General features: G+C 35.2%; 1 protein-coding gene across 1 annotated transcript in view; it reads right to left on the bottom strand.

Moving 5' to 3' along the window:
• Window positions 1–2,407: 2,407 nt before the first annotated feature.
• The window catches only part of PLCZ1 (phospholipase C zeta 1), a gene marked incomplete at its 3' end in the record, with an annotated part of 47,030 nt that continues 31,796 nt past the window's right edge, over window positions 2,408–17,641 (bottom strand). The window contains exons 7-12 of the mRNA XM_080659370.1: window positions 16,081–16,228; window positions 12,497–12,613; window positions 11,081–11,253; window positions 5,869–6,001; window positions 3,279–3,428; window positions 2,408–2,493 (exon numbers count right to left, since the gene is read on the bottom strand). Coding sequence (XP_080515496.1) covers window positions 2,408–2,493; window positions 3,279–3,428; window positions 5,869–6,001; window positions 11,081–11,253; window positions 12,497–12,613; window positions 16,081–16,228 — 807 coding nt within the window. The remainder of the gene's footprint in view (window positions 2,494–3,278; window positions 3,429–5,868; window positions 6,002–11,080; window positions 11,254–12,496; window positions 12,614–16,080; window positions 16,229–17,641) is intronic.

Genomic DNA, 17,641 nt, shown 5'->3' with positions numbered 1-17,641 from the left:
CGACAAGTGCTGGCAAGGATGCAGAGAAAAAGGAACCCTCCTTCACTGCTGGTGGGAATGCAGACTGATGCAGCCACTGTGGAAAACAGTATGGCATTTCCTCAAAAATTTAAAAATGGAACTACCATTTGACCCAGTAATACCACTTCTAGGAATGTATCCCAAGAAAACAGAAACATCAGTCAGAAAGGATATATGCACCCCTATGCTTATAGCAGCACAATTTACAATAGCTAACATTTGGAAACAGCCTAAATGCCCATCAGCAGATGAGTGGATTAGAAAACTATGGTACATCTACACAATGGAATACTATGCTTCTATAAAAAAGAAGGAATTCTTACCACTTGCAGCAGCATGGATGGAACTGGAGAGCATTATGCTAAGTGAAATAAGCCAGGCAGTGAAAGAAAAATACATTATCTCATTCATTTACAGATAATAAAGGACATTATAACCTGATGAACAAAAAGATCAATGTAGAGGCAGAGGCACATTGAACAGACTGTCAACTTACAGTAGGAAGGCAGGGGAGTGTTGAGGGGGTGGTGTAAGAGATCAACCGAAGGACTTGTATGCATGCATATAAGCATAACCAACGGACACAAGACACTGGGGCGGGGGGAGTGAGGGCATGTTCTGGGGGGTAGGGGAGCCCAGGGGAAGGTCAATAGGGAAAAAGGGAGACATATGTACTACTATCTATAATATTTTAAACAATAAAATAAAATTTAAAAAATAAAAAATGTATCCTGTTGAATTAATTGATCTTTCCTACAAAGCTCATATGATCAAAATCTTTAACTCTCATACAATTCCATGTCTTCAAAAAGACTTTAGAAAGTTAGAGAAAATTACAGGCATGGGCCAGTGGAGTGAACATCCCACCTACTGTTAAGCTGCACAATAGATGATGTAAATCAAATCCTTCCATAATCTAGCAAAACTGAAGCACCCCTCTGGCTATGCATCTCCACTGGAAAGAGTGCACCCTGATCTTTGATGCGGAGTCCACGAGGGAGAATCTGGATGACTATGCACTGAGTGATTTGGGACATTTCTTACTACTTAGTTTGAATATTTGAATTCCCAGAGGCATTTTTATTTTGAATATTTACTTTCAAGAGTGGCAATAGTAAAACATGACAGACGAGTCATTTTGTATTTTCTGACATCAGTGTACATCTCAAGTAGTCATTTTTGTTATATTAGTTGTAAGTTCAGATTTAAAATCAACAAATAACTATGAGGACCCCATAATTTGTCAAAAATTATGCTGAGTGCTTTCACCTCACTGCCATGCAACAATGTGGTGGACTAAGTATTAATAAGCCTGTTTCTTTTAAGAGCAGTTAATAAGAAACCATATTCTTCTACATATGAGTTTGTAAAGCAAAGTCCTACTAACGGTAGTAGATTTAGCATATGAAACAGCACAGGAACTTCATCTGTGATCAAGAAATACTCTTCAGCCCGGCTGGCATGGCTCAATGGTTGAGCATCAATCTATGAACCAGAAGGTCATGGTTCGATTCCCGGTCAGGGCACATGCCCAGGTTTCCGGCTCAATACCAGGAGTAGGGCATGTAGGAGGCGGCCGATCAATGATTCTGTCTCATCACTGATGTTTCTCTCTCTCTCTCTCTCTCTCTCTCTCTCTCTCTCTCTCTCTCTCTCTCTCTCTCTCTCCCTCCCTCTCTGAAATCAATAAAAATATTTTTTTAAAAGAAACAATCTCCAAAGTACATTTAGTACAGATTCAGAATCCTTGAAAATTCATTCAGAGATCCTAAATGTAAATCCACATAACAGATCTCTTATATAGACATGGAACCTGAATACAGTTGGAACCCAAATCAATTTCATAAACACTCATAAATATGTCTGTGTGATTGCTAGGTACCAAAACCAGTGCACAGCATTTAAACACCAGCTTGAGACTGCAGGGGCTAATTGCTCAAGAACACAAAATACTACCTGGAAATTTTATTTCCCAGTACAATATGCTGTAGTGGGTGTCTAGAAGTTAAAGCACTCTTTGATTTCACACTTCTTTTATACTGCCAAATATTTGCCAACGTATCTTGTACACTGAGACATATTTTTAAAGGTTGTAAATTCTACTAATTAATATGATACAAGCCAGTTGGAAGAGCAGCCTCCACAGCAGAGGGGCAGGAGAAACTGGCTGACAAGAATACCGCACTGAGTCAGGATCCTCTGAACTGTCCATTTCCTTTTCCCACTGCTCTGTTGTGCATATTTACAAGTGAATTCGCTCAATATTTCTGTTTTTGTAAATAATTATGTGGGTATATGTTGAAAAGAAGAAAAAATATATATGAACATTTATTTTGGCCATTTTATTGTGATATGTAGCTAACAATGGGTCAGGTACTATTAGTTGCTATCTGATGTACCACACATAAACAAACAGGGAAGCAGGCTCAAGATCCTCCCCAGTTTTGGAAAAGAGAGGAACGTGACGGTAACCTGCAAAAAAAGAAAAAAATCATATCTAATTAGGACAATCAAAAGAAATTAACAAGCAATGGCCCCGATAGTGCTACTGAGAAAGAATGTATCTTTACGAAGCATACCATAAAAACTCTGGCTGCATAGTTATATTCGTCTTGCATATTAATTTTCGACAAAATAAGATAAGTTTCTATTCTGATTTTCTACTGAATTACACTGAGGACACAGCTCAGTGTCTCCCTTCGAAGTGCAACGTCTCCAAAATTAGCCACCACCCTTCTGCTTCAGACTCTGTCTCCTAGGGACATCTCAGATGGTGTTAGAAAAGTAAGCATATTGAGATGAGGGCATTGGGAGTACAATGTAAATCAGCCCGCAAGGGGATGCAATATACAGGCAGCCCTGAAAAGAGTTAAGAAAGGATCAACTTGAGCTCCCAGTCTCTTCTCCTGAGGTGGGAAGAATGAGCCACTTGCTTCTCCCTTCTCTTTGATTCCCTTCCTTCATTTTCTAGGGTAGCTGTGACTATTCCTAGCTGAAACACAAAGCTATGATCCATGTACAGAAATGCTCATACACGCCAAGTGTGTCTAATTAGTTTTCCTGTTGATCCCACACCCCAATCCCATATTCCATATGAGAACACATTCCTGTAATTTCACCAAGAGAAAACATGTGTCAATATATAAAATCTTCTTTATATCTGGCTGTCATTGATACAGCTATTTGGTGTATCAAAGTCTGTCTTTGGTAAAAAGTTTTAATTGTCAGCACAATCATCTTACTTTTAAGCATATTACCTTTGCCCATGCATAAAAGTGGTAAAGTATATTGCCCAAGAAATTCATTTTCGGCTATTACATTTTGACTTTCCACAACAAAACGTACCAATGCCAATTCTGGCACCTGAATAATAAATGTGAAAGTTTCATTCCATCTTGGACTAAAAGCTGAAACATAAAGGAATAGATAGAATCAAAAAATCATAGACACTATTTATAGGGAAAATTTCATAACATCTATTCTCCAAAAATTTTTCTCTTCAATAGTTTTTAGATCATTTCAATTTTTAACTCACCCACTGAGAAAATAATAATTACTACAACAACATTTGAGTATTTATTATTGCTGAGTAATATTCTAAGAGCTTTAAGTAGATACTGTCATTTGATCTTCACAACAACTGCATCAGGGTAACTGTTATCCACATTCATAGATGAAAATACTGATCCAGAAAGATGTTACATAATTTCCTAAGGGTTCAGATTCACAGCCATTAAATGACAGGTCAAGACCTCAAGTAAATGGAGTCTAATTTCAGAGCAGAAATGTTTAATCATTATGCAATATGACTTCTGTGTGTAGGTCTTTCTTTAACAAAGAATTGAGACATGAAGAAGAAAGACATGAAGAACATCGTTTTTCTGTACCAGGTCCTATCATGGGCAGAGCACCGTGGGACTGGAAGATAGATAGTAAGTGCTCTAAAGCCAGCTCTTGATCTTTTGTTTGACTAAGTGCTCATTTTTAAAGTACAAAGTTGATCAATAATTTATGTTTCTAGCAAAATAGATCATCCCAATCAACAATCTCTTGTCAAAAAAGAAATCCAGTTGTGTCACAACATGACCCAAATCATCCAATTTTAAGCATAATTTAATGGAATCAGGAAATTCTCATCCAGATCAAATATAATAAATAAATCACTTAATTAATACTCAGAGGTTCAGAGAAAAATATGTATCGTTTTTCATGGATAAAAGCAATGCTATGCCTTCTATGTCAATAGCTTTTGTTCTTTGAGTTACATCTCCAGAAGCATTGAAGAATTTGTGACTAATTGTACATTATCTGTGGTCACAAGTGCGAATTTACTAGACAGTAATACAGGATTCCCACAAAAATATTGAATTAATTGACTCATATTGGAATATGACTGTATTACCTTTTCCTAACAGGGGAAATAATCCCATAAAGGGACTGGTTTAAGAATCAGTTCTTTATAGATATTGCAAATGTCTGCACAAAATTCTTATACTGATTGATTCTACCTCCTCCAACCCTACTTTAATATAAACTCTCTCTCTCCCTCTCTCTTTCTCTCTGTCTTTCATACACACAATCACATGATCATCCCCAATAGAACTTTATTACTTTATTTCATACTAATCTGTCTTCAGTAACCTGTATTCCACTTATCTTGAACTTCTTTACTTTTCTTCAGTATGTTTGAATTTTTCCTCCATGTTTTATCACTCATATTATTCCTTTTGCCTTAAGTGCTCTTGTCCTTGATCTCTGTAAAAAATTCTACTGATTCTCCAAGAACTATCTCCAATTTTGCTTTTTCCACTACAATTCTTGTACTTTTCTTAAAGCACTAATAATTCTTTACTATAATAGTTTTACTTGTATCTCAATCCCCATACTGAACTGTGAACTATTTGCAATACAGTTAGTTGGGACTGACAAAATAACACACTTAATAAACCAAGATTTTAAGTTTCCTGATACTTAGCATTGGACTTTTAACATAATGGGCAGATAGTGGGCAACACAGGGGATTATCGCCCAAGAAGAAAAAAACTAATATAACTTCACCTGCTTTTCTGTCAGTGTCATTAAGCCTGTAGCATATTTCCAGACTCTGAAGTGAAGTCCACTATACTTTGGGGATATCAACTCAAAGAAGTTTCTAGACTCAAATATCAGTTCCAAGGTTTCTTTCAAGGTGATCTGACTAAGACTCAATCCCAGGACTCTATACTTGTCTAACTTCCTGAATGACTTCAACCTCAGGGAAGAAATGACAATGTCAGTACTGTGCTACATAAAATATCATGAGACCCTGGAACACTGAAAATCTTACCAAAGTAATTTCTTCCATTCCTACATTTCCCTTCTGGCAAAAATGACTGAATTATGAATCCAAATGCTGTATGAGTAGGTTTCTATGGCAGCCTTAGCCTGAGTCAGAAGCCACAGACTTTTAAAATAACTCAAGCAGTGAAGTACAAATGTGTACCATGCTCTATCAGAATAATCACAAGTTCTTCATTTTACATGGAAGCTGGAAGCTAAGTAGATTTTCAGCCCTCAAAAATGTCTCCCTTACTTCAGTGATATTGGGGAAAACATAAAAAGGAGGTAAAAGTGAAAAAAGTATATATTTTTCAGATAAATTTTGTATCTGTAATCTGAAAATATATCTAAGTAACATTAAATTACTATCAAATTGCTTTTGCTGCATATAACACTTCCATCATCTTGAACATAATGCAAAAACTTTGCCTTATGAATATTAGATATAAAAACTCTGTCAATATATAATTTTTAAGCTTTTCAACAAGAAGTCTAATAGAAGTTCAATGAAATATATTAGGAGCTCACCATTTTTTTTAACTACACGAGTCTGCTGTTTAACTTGATCATTTGGAACACCAAAAATTTCTATAATCACTAATGTGTCAGCTTTGTTAGATGATGAATAAATACTGGGAGGCAACTGGATACCACTGATAACCTGTGCAAAAATATTTGAATACAAGAATTTAACACAATACCAAACTGCATCACCCTTTAATTTCAAAATAAAATATATATTGTAAAAAAATTGACAGATTTTAAGTCAGTTTCCCTAAAAACATTGTAAGTATAAAATAATGTAAAATTTAAAATGTACTTTTATCCTCAAGTACCAATAGGTGAATACCAGAAACATGTCTAAATTATTCCATTTTGGCGACATGTGATTATAATAGAATCCACATTGTTCAAGGTTTATGGTTCAACATGTGTTTTTATTTTAAAATTATTTGTTATGATTGTTAAAAAGCAATCTTAAAAGCATTGTTATGATCACCTTCAACTGTAATTCAGGCTGAGATAATCTGGTAACATGAACTATTTTCAAATTCATATTATATATATATATATATACAGCAAAAATTAGAAGCAATAACAATATTACTTCTGAAATGTAAGAAAAAGCATCACTATTTCCTAGATAGCATTTTATGGTAGTATAATTTATATGTTTAGATAATACGTAACCTAAGTCTGACTAAATTCAGTATTTCATAAGCATATTAGGAACCAGGTATCAGAAAAATGCTTAATGAAGTAATTAATAGTTTTACTTAGCCTTTTATTAGTCAAGCTAATTGTGGAAGCAAAAACTTGTTTTATTTTAAGGAATAAAGTTTGAACAAAAATCAATATTTGAAGTCTTCTTAATTAATAAAATATGCTAATATAAAAATTCAGGTATGACTTAAAATTTTGAAAGAGAAACAAATAAAAATTTGTTTGAAAAGAAAAATAAAGAAGAAGGAAGAGAAAGAAAAAGAAACCCCAAAAATGTGTCAATATGTAATTTTTCCTTTTCTTCATCCAAATGTCATGGCATTACCTAGAAACCAGAGTGACTGTGCAAATATTTAACAACCAGTATGGAATTGGCTATGATCGGTCAGCATAATTAGGCATTAATGTAATTAGAAAGAAAATTTATCATAAGCAGCTAGTACCCTAATATCAGAGCCTACCAGCTGCATATCAGCTCTGCAGATAATAGACCCTTACCAATATGAAGAAGGTTCTCTATTGGTACACTTCCTGTCAAAAAGAAAATTGTCTAACTAAATAAATAATAATAATTGAATATAAGAACTGAAAAAGAATTTAGAGGTTATTGTTAAATACTTTATGCACTCTGATTCACAAAACCCTCCAAGGGACAATTGCAGAGAATGGATGTCAAACAGAAACCCTCAGTAGACAGCCAGAGTCGCTGTGCTTTCATCTCTTGGGCTTATGCATGAGATTTGGAACTTAAAATAATGGCTTCACAGTCTTTATAAGCTCGAACATAACTGACCTAATTCAAAACTCTTAGTTTGCAGATGACAAAGACTAAACCAAAAATGTTGGATGACATTATCAAGGGCATCAGAAAGCTAATAAAACTAGGTCTTTTGATTCCCAGGTCATGCCCTCCACAATTTGTACAAGTTATAATGTAATCACAAATCTCCTTAGAATAATCAAAGCAGGAGGGAAGACCCACATGGCTAGGGCAGCAGCTTTGTGGGAAAATTATTAACCATGTCTGTTTCACAACATGTCACTTATTCCCCTACATGAGACCTCTTATAATACAAACAGATGGCTTTTGTAAACATCTGTGCATACCAGCTATTGTCCATCTTTGCTTTCTCAATAAAAGAGCATGTATAGTCTCTTCATTAAGCATGAAAAAGAAATCATCTATTCAATTAACCTGAATGTACTAAGCATGCACTCTGTGTCAGGTACTGTGGATAAGGATTGAAAATACAATCCTTGTCCTTAAAAGACACTCAGTCAAGTGGGGGAGAATGACAAGTACTATAAGTAAATTAACAACTATAATACAGTGTGGTAAGTGTCTAATATATTCATGCATAGGGTGTTATGAAAAAACAGAAGGAAATGACAAAATGAAAACGAAACACAATTAAGTGTAGGGGAAAGCTGCCAAAAAGAAGTGACTTTCATGTCTTAAAAAAAACGAGTCAGCACACAATAAGCATGTGAAAGATGGAACAATAGTTCAGTCAAAGAAAATAGCAAATGCGATACATGGAGGTGTCATCATGGACAGAAAAGGAGGCTTCCCTATGGTTAAAGAACAAGGTGAAAGGCTAGAAGTAGTGAGAGATGGGGCTAGAGAAGTATGCCAAGGCCTGACTAAGAAACCAATCAGGAGACACAAACAAATACTAAGTAGGCAAGATAAGGTTAGCATTGCAGCAAAATCTCTCTCTTCAACTTGTGGAAGATGGATCAAGAGAACTACGGTTATCCAAAAACTCCTTAGGAAGCCAAAAGAATAGATGTGATAGAGGTAACAAATTACTAAAGTAGGACAGCAGCAAATAACATCAGATCAGCTGCCTGGATAAGGAAGACATTTAAGGAGGAGGATCCATAGAATTTAGAGATGGTTGGACATAGGAAGTGAAGGAGATGTGGAAGAGGAAAATGCCTCCCAATTTTTCAACCTGAGTTAATGGAGTGAACGGGTTCAACTTAATTCACTGAGATTTAAATAAAAGTATATTGACTAGAAAGTAATGTTTAGGCTTTACTATTTTAAGTTTGACAAAACAGTGATAAAGTAGGTATGGATGTTAAGTAGGCTATTAAAAATATACTTTTATATTTCCAAAATGAGACCAGATTAAGGATTTGAGTATTGTTGGTGGTTGAAACCATGAATGTATGTAAAAGGACACAAGGAGAATGTTTAGTTTGAGGTGAGGATTAAGAAAAAGCCTTAGGTGACATAAATATTTTAGTGGAGTTACAGAAAGAGGAACCCACAAATGAAAGTGAGAAAGAATTGTTTAGCAGGGAAGAAAAAAAAAAGGAGACAGAAAAGCCACAGAAGCCCAGCAAGATTTGTGTGCAGTAGGAAGGGATCTTAAAGGGTGGTTGATTCATCTATTCTCACTAGAACTAGAACAATTAGAGTAGTTGCTTAAAACAAAACAATTGCTTAGAACAATACAACTATTTGCATTTTTCATTCATGCCAAAAAGTAACAGAAAGACTATTTTCAGATATGGAAGGATGCTGAAATAGCACCCACCTATATTATCTGTAAAGATTAACAGAAATTTAAAAGGTATTATAGGAATTCAATGGCACTCAAAATATTAATGCATACTATTGAGCTTATATAATAACCAAAAAAAGGAAAAGAAAAAATTATTAATCTTTCTTAGTTTGTATTAAAATTACAAAAGAGATACCAAAGTTATAATAATACTAGAGGCCTGAAATTCGTACACAGGTAGGGTCCCTAGGCATGGCTGGTGATCAGGGCTGATCTGTGGGGTGACTGACAGGGCAATCAGGGGGCCCCCACTGGCACCTGCCTTGGCTGGCCTGGGGCCTGCGGGCTGAGGCAGCTCCTGCATTGAGCATCTGCCTCCTGGTAGTCAGTGCACATCATAGCAACCGGTCATTCTGCCGTTTGGTCTATTTGCATATTAGGCTTTTATTATATAGGATTGTAAAGTAAGCTTAATGTATAATACTTTGTCAGATTCTAGAGAGAATGCCAACTAATTGACCTGGGGCTGTAGGCAATTTCTAGATGTGACTATTTTAGAGTCACAAAATTCCTAAGAACCAGGAGAAAAGTCAGCTATATAGTTCACTGGCACCATTTTCTGCTATGGCCAGAATCATTTTTGTCCCATTTATTTTTGGTGTGCTCTGTTCCCACATTAATCTCTGGTAAACAGCTCTTAAATTTCTCCATGTTATCAGATGGGACAAATTGGCTAGGGCCTGTAGTGGTCCCCCAAATCCTGTGACTTTACATCAGTAGAAGAGGGAGCTGAGATGGGAAGAATAGAGGAAGATGCGCAGTCTGGAAATTCTAGTATTTCCTGCCCCCCTGACATCCAGTAACAGTGGCTGGAGAGCTTTCTCCTCAGCCAGCAGAGCCAGCAGAGAGCTACATCAGTCTTAAGATGAGACACAATAAAATTGACCAAAGTACCAAAATTCCAAAATAGAATCTGAGATGATTCATATGATTCTATGAACAACTACTTAAAGAGAGAGAGGGACCAAGGAGACCACACTCACCCCATTTATTTGCAAACAGGTATAGATACAATATAAAATAGAATTGTTTATGATTAAGTTCAGAGAGAAAGCTTGGGATTTTTAAGGTTTGGTGACATTTTTTTTAAAAAGGAAACAAAAATAGCATTTCAGTTATAGAAGAATAAGAAAGTTTTTAAAAAGACTCTGTGTGGGGAACAATACATTTTAAACAACTGCTTATGCTCTCCAAAATTGCACAGGATGTAATAAAACAAAAGATGAGAGGTGGGATAATAAGATAGAAGTTGGGAGAAGGGTGCTGGGTAGAAATATAAAGTAAGCAATATGAGGTAAATAAAAACTGGGGGGAAACTAATAATGCAGGTGAAAATTCACATCTACATTATGATCAGTAAAGAATAAAATCAAATAGAGAGGAAAATCAAATGCAAAGGGAACAGGAAAAATGATGAAGTTGACACAAATTAGTAAACATGAAGATACTCAAGGAAAGTATATTAATACTTTAATTTCTAAGTAATCAGAAATATTCAGAAATATAAGGGGGAGGGATTCTGAACTGCAAAAGTCTAATTCTGAGATTAAAGAAAAGCAAATAGCTCCTAGCATTTTCTAGTAAAAGTCCTTAAACTTAAGGGGTTGGGGGAGACACAGCATATCCACAGGCAATAAGTGGGCTGAACTCAAACTTCTCTCTCCCAATATTAAATGCCTAAAGACCATGGAATAATATAAATGAACTTCAGAGAGAAGAAAGTTTTAACCTTAATATTTGTATTCACATCATTCATGCAAAAAGTCAACAGAAAGACATTTTTTGGATATGGAAGGATGCTAAAATACCAACCACCTGTAATAGCTGAACACATCAACAGAAACTTAAAAGGCATTAAAGGACATCAATGGAACTCAAAATATTAATGTATACTATCTAACATACAAAAATCAGAAAAGGAAAAGAAAAAGTTCACCTACCTTTATCGTAAGTGTAACTGGCTTGCTGTTTTCTGGTGTTTTCTTTGGATTAAACTCTGTTTCAGTATCTCTTAGGAATTGTGGTTTCAAAATATATCCAGAACCACCATTATCCAAAAATTTCCCATTTTGAATGTCCATAGGCAGACCAGGAGTCTGGAAATTTAAGGCCACTGTGAGAAAAAAAAAAAGTATTTTGACATGGTCAGGAAATAGAATAGCTAAAAAAACAAATTGATAGATTTACTGAAACCTAATCATGGGTTATGTATCCTCAAACATTTTAAGAGCAAGCCTCATTGGTCAAATAACTCACAATTCATAAACATTTCCTCCTGCCATGTCTATATCAACATCTGAAGGTGAGTTTCAAAGTTTAATCTGTAAATTATTTTATAGTTTTGAGTCAAAGACTCACAATATAAATTATAGAACAACTATGTACATGTCAGATAACAGCCAGTGAATATGAAAATAAAGAAAATCAGTACATTGCCCAAGCTGGTTTGGCTCAGTGGATAGAAGAGTCCAGGGTTTGATTCTGGTCAAGGGCACATGCCTGGGTTGCCGGCTCAATCCCCAGTAGGAGGTGTGCAGGAGGCAGCCAATCTATGATTTTCATCATCGATGTTTCTATCTCTCTCCCTCTCCCTTCCTCTCTGAAATCAATAAAAAATATATTTTTTAAAAAAGAAAATCAGTACATTAAATGCAGGAAGGGAAGACACCAACTCTATCACAAGCTTTCAGAGCAATAATGTTGTTAAAATATAGGAATACATCCATATAAGCTGGTAAATAGCCACTATATGCAGTATAACCTTCCACCATTCCCAACACTCCACCCCACCGCCCCGACATCCTGACCCTTCTCTCTCCATCTCTCCAAATCTATAGGCCTTGCCACAGTCCAGTACCAAAAGAGTTAATACTTGCCACTGTTAGTACCAGTGCTATACCAGCTGACCAATTTGGAACAGGGAGAGTCAGATATGGAAAAATAGCAAAGCTACGCAATCTCATTCACTTTTCAATTATGAATACAAAAGTTAGTGTAATGTGTAAAAGGTAGAGGTTACTTAATTTGAAGAGACCCTTAGCAAATCTTTCAAGTAAAAGACTTGGTCTTCACTCTCCTCTTACATCAATTTTGGTTTTCTTTTTCCCTTCCTACACTTCCCTTGCTAACTCTTGATGAATTTATTCCATGCCCCCAACTTTTACCTAGACTTACCCTCTCCAACATGTTTAGGAATAACCTCAACTCTTGAAACCAATGATTCATCATTATTGCTTGACTGCAAAACACCCAGAGCCAAAATAAAATCTTCAAAAGAAGCTCTTTTCAAGAATCTTTTATCAATTTATAAAATTCATTTTATCTTTGCAAAAAACTTAATATCCTGTATAACATACCCATTTGACAACCTATATTCCAAAATTCTTGAGGATTAAAATTAGAAGAGTCTGCTCTTGTTGCTTTGGGATATATTCTGGTAATGAACTTCGTGTTGTGAAGAATAAAATCATGGGCTAAAAAATAAATTATTAAAACATTGTGAATTTTTTTCAAATAAATTAAATTAACTACCTTATATATATTATATAATTCTACAATAATTGCTATATGTATTATCTTCACAAAAATATTTGTAATTCATATAAATCAAAATTAATTTATGCCTTTGTATTTGACAGTGTAATTCACTATTATTAAGAAGGTAATAATAATTTATTACACAATTTTATGCACACTAATCATTCACCTGAGAAAAAGTGATTAGATAACATGTTTGGGGGATTTTTTTTGGGGGGGGGTGGTTTACATCCAAATTAATTTCACTTTGACATAAGGATATATAAAATTCCAAAATAAAATGCATTCATTTTTTTAAAAAAGTAGTATCATTCCAGATTTTGCCTTACTTTGGTTTTCACGCTAGGACATAATCACATATAAGTCATATAAAGCTATATCATGCTATTATTAACTCAGTTGAATATTTAATAGATTCCCAGGGTTGAATGGGACCTTAAAGTTATCCAATTCAGCTGCCAATCCCAACCACCACTACATCTTCCCCCAAAATTCATTCCATTTCTGTTTGCATCTTTCCACTGAAAAAAAAAATTTTGCTATCTCCCAATGTTTCTGATTATTTCAATTGTTTTTCTTACTGAGATAAGGTCTATACCTGTAGTGTACATCAACACACACACATAGTTTATTTGAATTTATATATTTTTTGTTTCTACTCATATATTCTTTACGTTTCTATTTTTATTTCTTGACACTTTATTTTTTTATTTCAATCTTTTTTTAATTTTTCAATTTTAGTTGACATACAATATTATATTAGTTTCAGGTATATACCCCAATGATTGGACATTATATAACTTACTAAGTGATCATCCCAATAAATCTTATATCCACCTGACACCATAGTTATTAGAATTTTATTGGCTATATTTCCTACACTGTATTTTACATCTTCATGACTATCCTGTAATAATCAATTTGTACTTCTTAATCCCTTCACCTTCATATATTATATTTAAATTACTTGAGATGCAAAACTAATTTACACCCTCTACCATTGGACACTCCTTCAAATTTTTTAACACAATTTTATGTTTCTCTGAGACACCTATTCTTTCTAATATGGTGACCAGTTATGGGATAAATGATTAAGCTTATAGCCCACCTGTGTTTGCTAGTCAACTAGAACAGAACCATTGCCATACTCATCCTGAATATTATTCTTTAGGAAGCATTATCAAGCAAAAAATTAGTTACTAAAGTTAACACTAATTACAGTTAACTTCATCAGCTCTCATTTTTAGAAGCTATACACTCTGAGACAAAAGTGTATTTTGAAGCTACTCATATATAAATGCATGTGCATCCCAGTATCATGATCCCTTATCCAGTCCTAAGCTAGATGTTTATCTTTAGGTAAAATGTGTTCTTCTGGGCCTTAATTTTTCTCATCTACAAAACAATAAGCATGAATAATCACTAAAGACTCTTAACATAATATGCTTTTGTTACTTCTGAGATTGACGTTTAGAAATAAAAATATGCTGTTATTACTAATGCAATTCATCTTCATTTTAGATAAATGAGAAAATCAAATTTTAAAAATAAGAAATAAAACCACATATAATCTTTTCACTAAAATAATAACCACTGATAACATCTTGGTATAAACATTTCCATTCTTTTGTCATATATACATATTTATTTTTAATTAAATCATATTATTTATTCCCTTTTATGAACTTATTTTTATTTACTAAAATAACATGAAAATCATTCCACTTCAATAATATTCACCTACCATATTATTTTTAATGACTAAAAAAATATATGTATGGACATTTCTGTTTCTTATTTTTCCTTATTATAAACTTAATGTTTATTATGTTTTAATAATGATGAACATCCTTGCAGTACACCTTTTCCTATATCACTAATTATTTACTATTGACTTTGGGTTCAAGAAAAATACTCTATACTCTATCCAAAGAAATGGTGATCCTACACTTTATAACTCTACTCAGAATTACCCAGTCCCCAGTGTTTGAGCAAGTGTTTAATATAATGAGAGTGAGAGAATTATTACTACCTTTGCTGTACCTAAAGATCCTGTCCTCATGAACAACAGAGAACATTCAATTGTTTGAAAGGACGGAATAATAAAGTAGATCATTCAAATTCAAACTCTGTTGACAAGACTTTACAATGAAAAATATATTTGTATCACAACCCAACACACACACAATTATAATTTATAAATAAAATACTTATTCTCACTGCATACATATACTCTATTACATTACATTACTACATTACATTACATTACATTATTTTAACTTTGGTCCATGCCTACTGAAGTGATTTTGGTCACTATCTGCAATTTAAAAACAAAAATATCCAAGGTCTATAATATTCAGGGTCTTTCTAATAGGAAGTTTAAGGAGATGAGCTAAAATATACCTCCAAACGCATGGGTACCAGTGGCCAGCCTAATGAGGTTAACCAACAAATTTATCAAAATACACATTTCCAAACAGCCAACAGCCTTTCTCAAGTCAGTTGCAGGTGCTTATTTTTACACAAGATGGTAGATTGCAATTTCTCAGAGGCACTTGGAGGGTCACCTGACTGTGAGTAAGCAACCCATCCCTTTTTAAGTTGAGGATATTCCCTGCCATATAAGTCTGAGAAGAGGGTAGGGTCTGCTTCCCATTGTGTTTCTCAGGCTTTGTTACATCTGGGCTCTACCAAACAGAATAACCCACCTCAGATTTAGAATCAGAACGCAGGTAAAAGAGGATGCAGACAAATGTCCCTCTACAGGTATGCTGTGGCAAGGAGCACTCAGCTCAGCCACCTGGTAGTCTGGCCTGGGTGTGATTTCCTCCCTCTCCTTCACCTCAGACATATGACAGCCTCCAGGTCTACTTAACTCTACCTCTTAGATCCTACTGAGTCCAAAAAGTTCACCCTGGATCCACTATCACTGAGGCCTTCATCCTCTCTTCCCTGTAGATAGTCTCACCCTTATGGGGCTATCAGAGGCATCTTTCAGAAACACACCATAAATCATGTAATTCCTGAGATTTCAATCTTCTCCTGCTCCCCTTTGATTTCAGGACGAAGTTCGTGTTACTTGTAAATTTGGTTCTGCCTTTCTGTGCAGAATTGTCTCTCTCTGCCCTCCCATGTAAACCACTCATCATAGCCGTAGCCACCAAGGTGTCCACACTAGACAGTCTCAATCAAAATTCCATGATTTAAAGAAGTTGACTATTGTTTGAGTTCTATGAAATAAAACTTAATGTACTTGAGGCATATAACCTTTTTAAAATATGCTAAATATGTTGAAATTTTATGAGAATGTAATTTTTAGAAATTCCATTGACCCACCTTGAGGCCTTAGCAGTGAATATAACAACATTTAAACATTTCATCTCTTTGAACCATAGGAATTTACCTCTTAACTTGGAAAGTTTCCGAGCTGTTGACTCCTCAATAGAATTACTTTCATAGAATTGTTGATACTCTCTTGAATAGCTAAAGTTTCTGAACTTCTCAGCTTTAGTATAAATGACAAGATCAGATAGGGCCACAGCCACTTTTACCTTCAAGGTGTAAAAATAAAGCAGTATTTTCACAATTTTTGCACTAATAATTTGAATTTTTTCCAACAGAGAAAATATGCATTCAAATCAACAATTTGGGTCTTTTCATAAGATTACCTCCTCAAAAACTATTAGAATTGGGTCAATGTGATTCTACTTTATGACGGTACTTAATGCTAAGATGAAATAGCTCAAACCTAAAAATCCCAACTAATGTAACTGTTATTTCCTTTTTCCCAAAGACTTCAGTTTGCTGTCATGAATTTGCAAATTTAAGAATTTTAGTCCTGAGTAAGTCATATTTCCAGGATGATGTAACATCTTGGAGTAACTTCTATTGTAGAGTATACATTGGCTCTTTTACAGCCCTGCATCTATATGCTCTATACTTCTGTTAGCTTCTTCCCAAGTTTTGTTTGGGGAAAACATTTTGTGCTCATGCTAAATCTATGTGCTTAAGTATCGATAATATGAACTGGGCCTGACTAATCAAAGCTTTGCCTTCCGTAGCAACACTAATAGGTTCAGGGATGTGCAAATAACTGAGTCAGAGCCAATGTACAAAAAGAATTTGCTTGGTCATCTGAGAGATAGATGGGCCTTCCACTGGATTGGAACCTGAAAGCAGATACAGTCTTGCACCAATATAGGGAAAGTGAGTCCAAAGTTGGAGAAAAAAACAAAGTTCTGTGGACTTTGCTGGAGAAATGATACCAAGTCATTCCTGAAAGTAGCATCCCTTTCCCTAAACTTTTCATTTATGTAGGGCAATTAATTAATTGCACCAAAAATTAATAACTTTTACTTAAAACAGACAAATTTGTTTCTATCACTTGCAAGCTGATATGCCTTCTTATGTCATGTTAATTTGTATACTTATAATACTATTAGAGGCCCAGTGCATGAAATTCACACACGGGTAGGGTCCTTAGGCCTGGCCAGCGATAAGGTCCCATCTGTGGGGCGACTGGTGGGGCAATCAGGGGCTGCTGCTGGCACCCACCTTGGCCAGCCTGGTGCCACCCCCTCACTGGCTGGCCCCTTCCCCACCCCCCACTGCCACCTGCTTGCCAGGGCTACTGGCAGGGTGATCAGGGGGCCCCCTGCTGGAACCCGCTTTGGCTGGCCTGGAGCCTGCAGGCTTGGGGCAGCTCCTGCATTGAGCGTCTGCACCCTGGTGGTCAGTGCACATCATAGCAACCGGTCGTTTCACTGGTCATTCCATGGTTCAGTTGATTTGCATATTAAGCTTTTATTATATAGGATATTTTACAAACAGTGATTTTCTTATCATTGACAGTCTGATCTTCTTGAAGGCAGAGACATTATATTGTTTGTATCTTTTGTACACTGCACAATGCCTAGCACATAATACCACATAATATTTGTCACTATAGAGAAAGAGATTAAAAC

The sequence above is a fragment of the Plecotus auritus genome, assembly GCF_963455305.1.
Source record: "Plecotus auritus genome assembly, chromosome: 3".
Lineage (NCBI taxonomy): Eukaryota > Metazoa > Chordata > Mammalia > Chiroptera > Vespertilionidae > Plecotus > Plecotus auritus.
The sequence above is the reverse complement of the archived record's forward strand: the minus strand, read 5'-3'. Positions and strand labels throughout refer to the sequence as shown.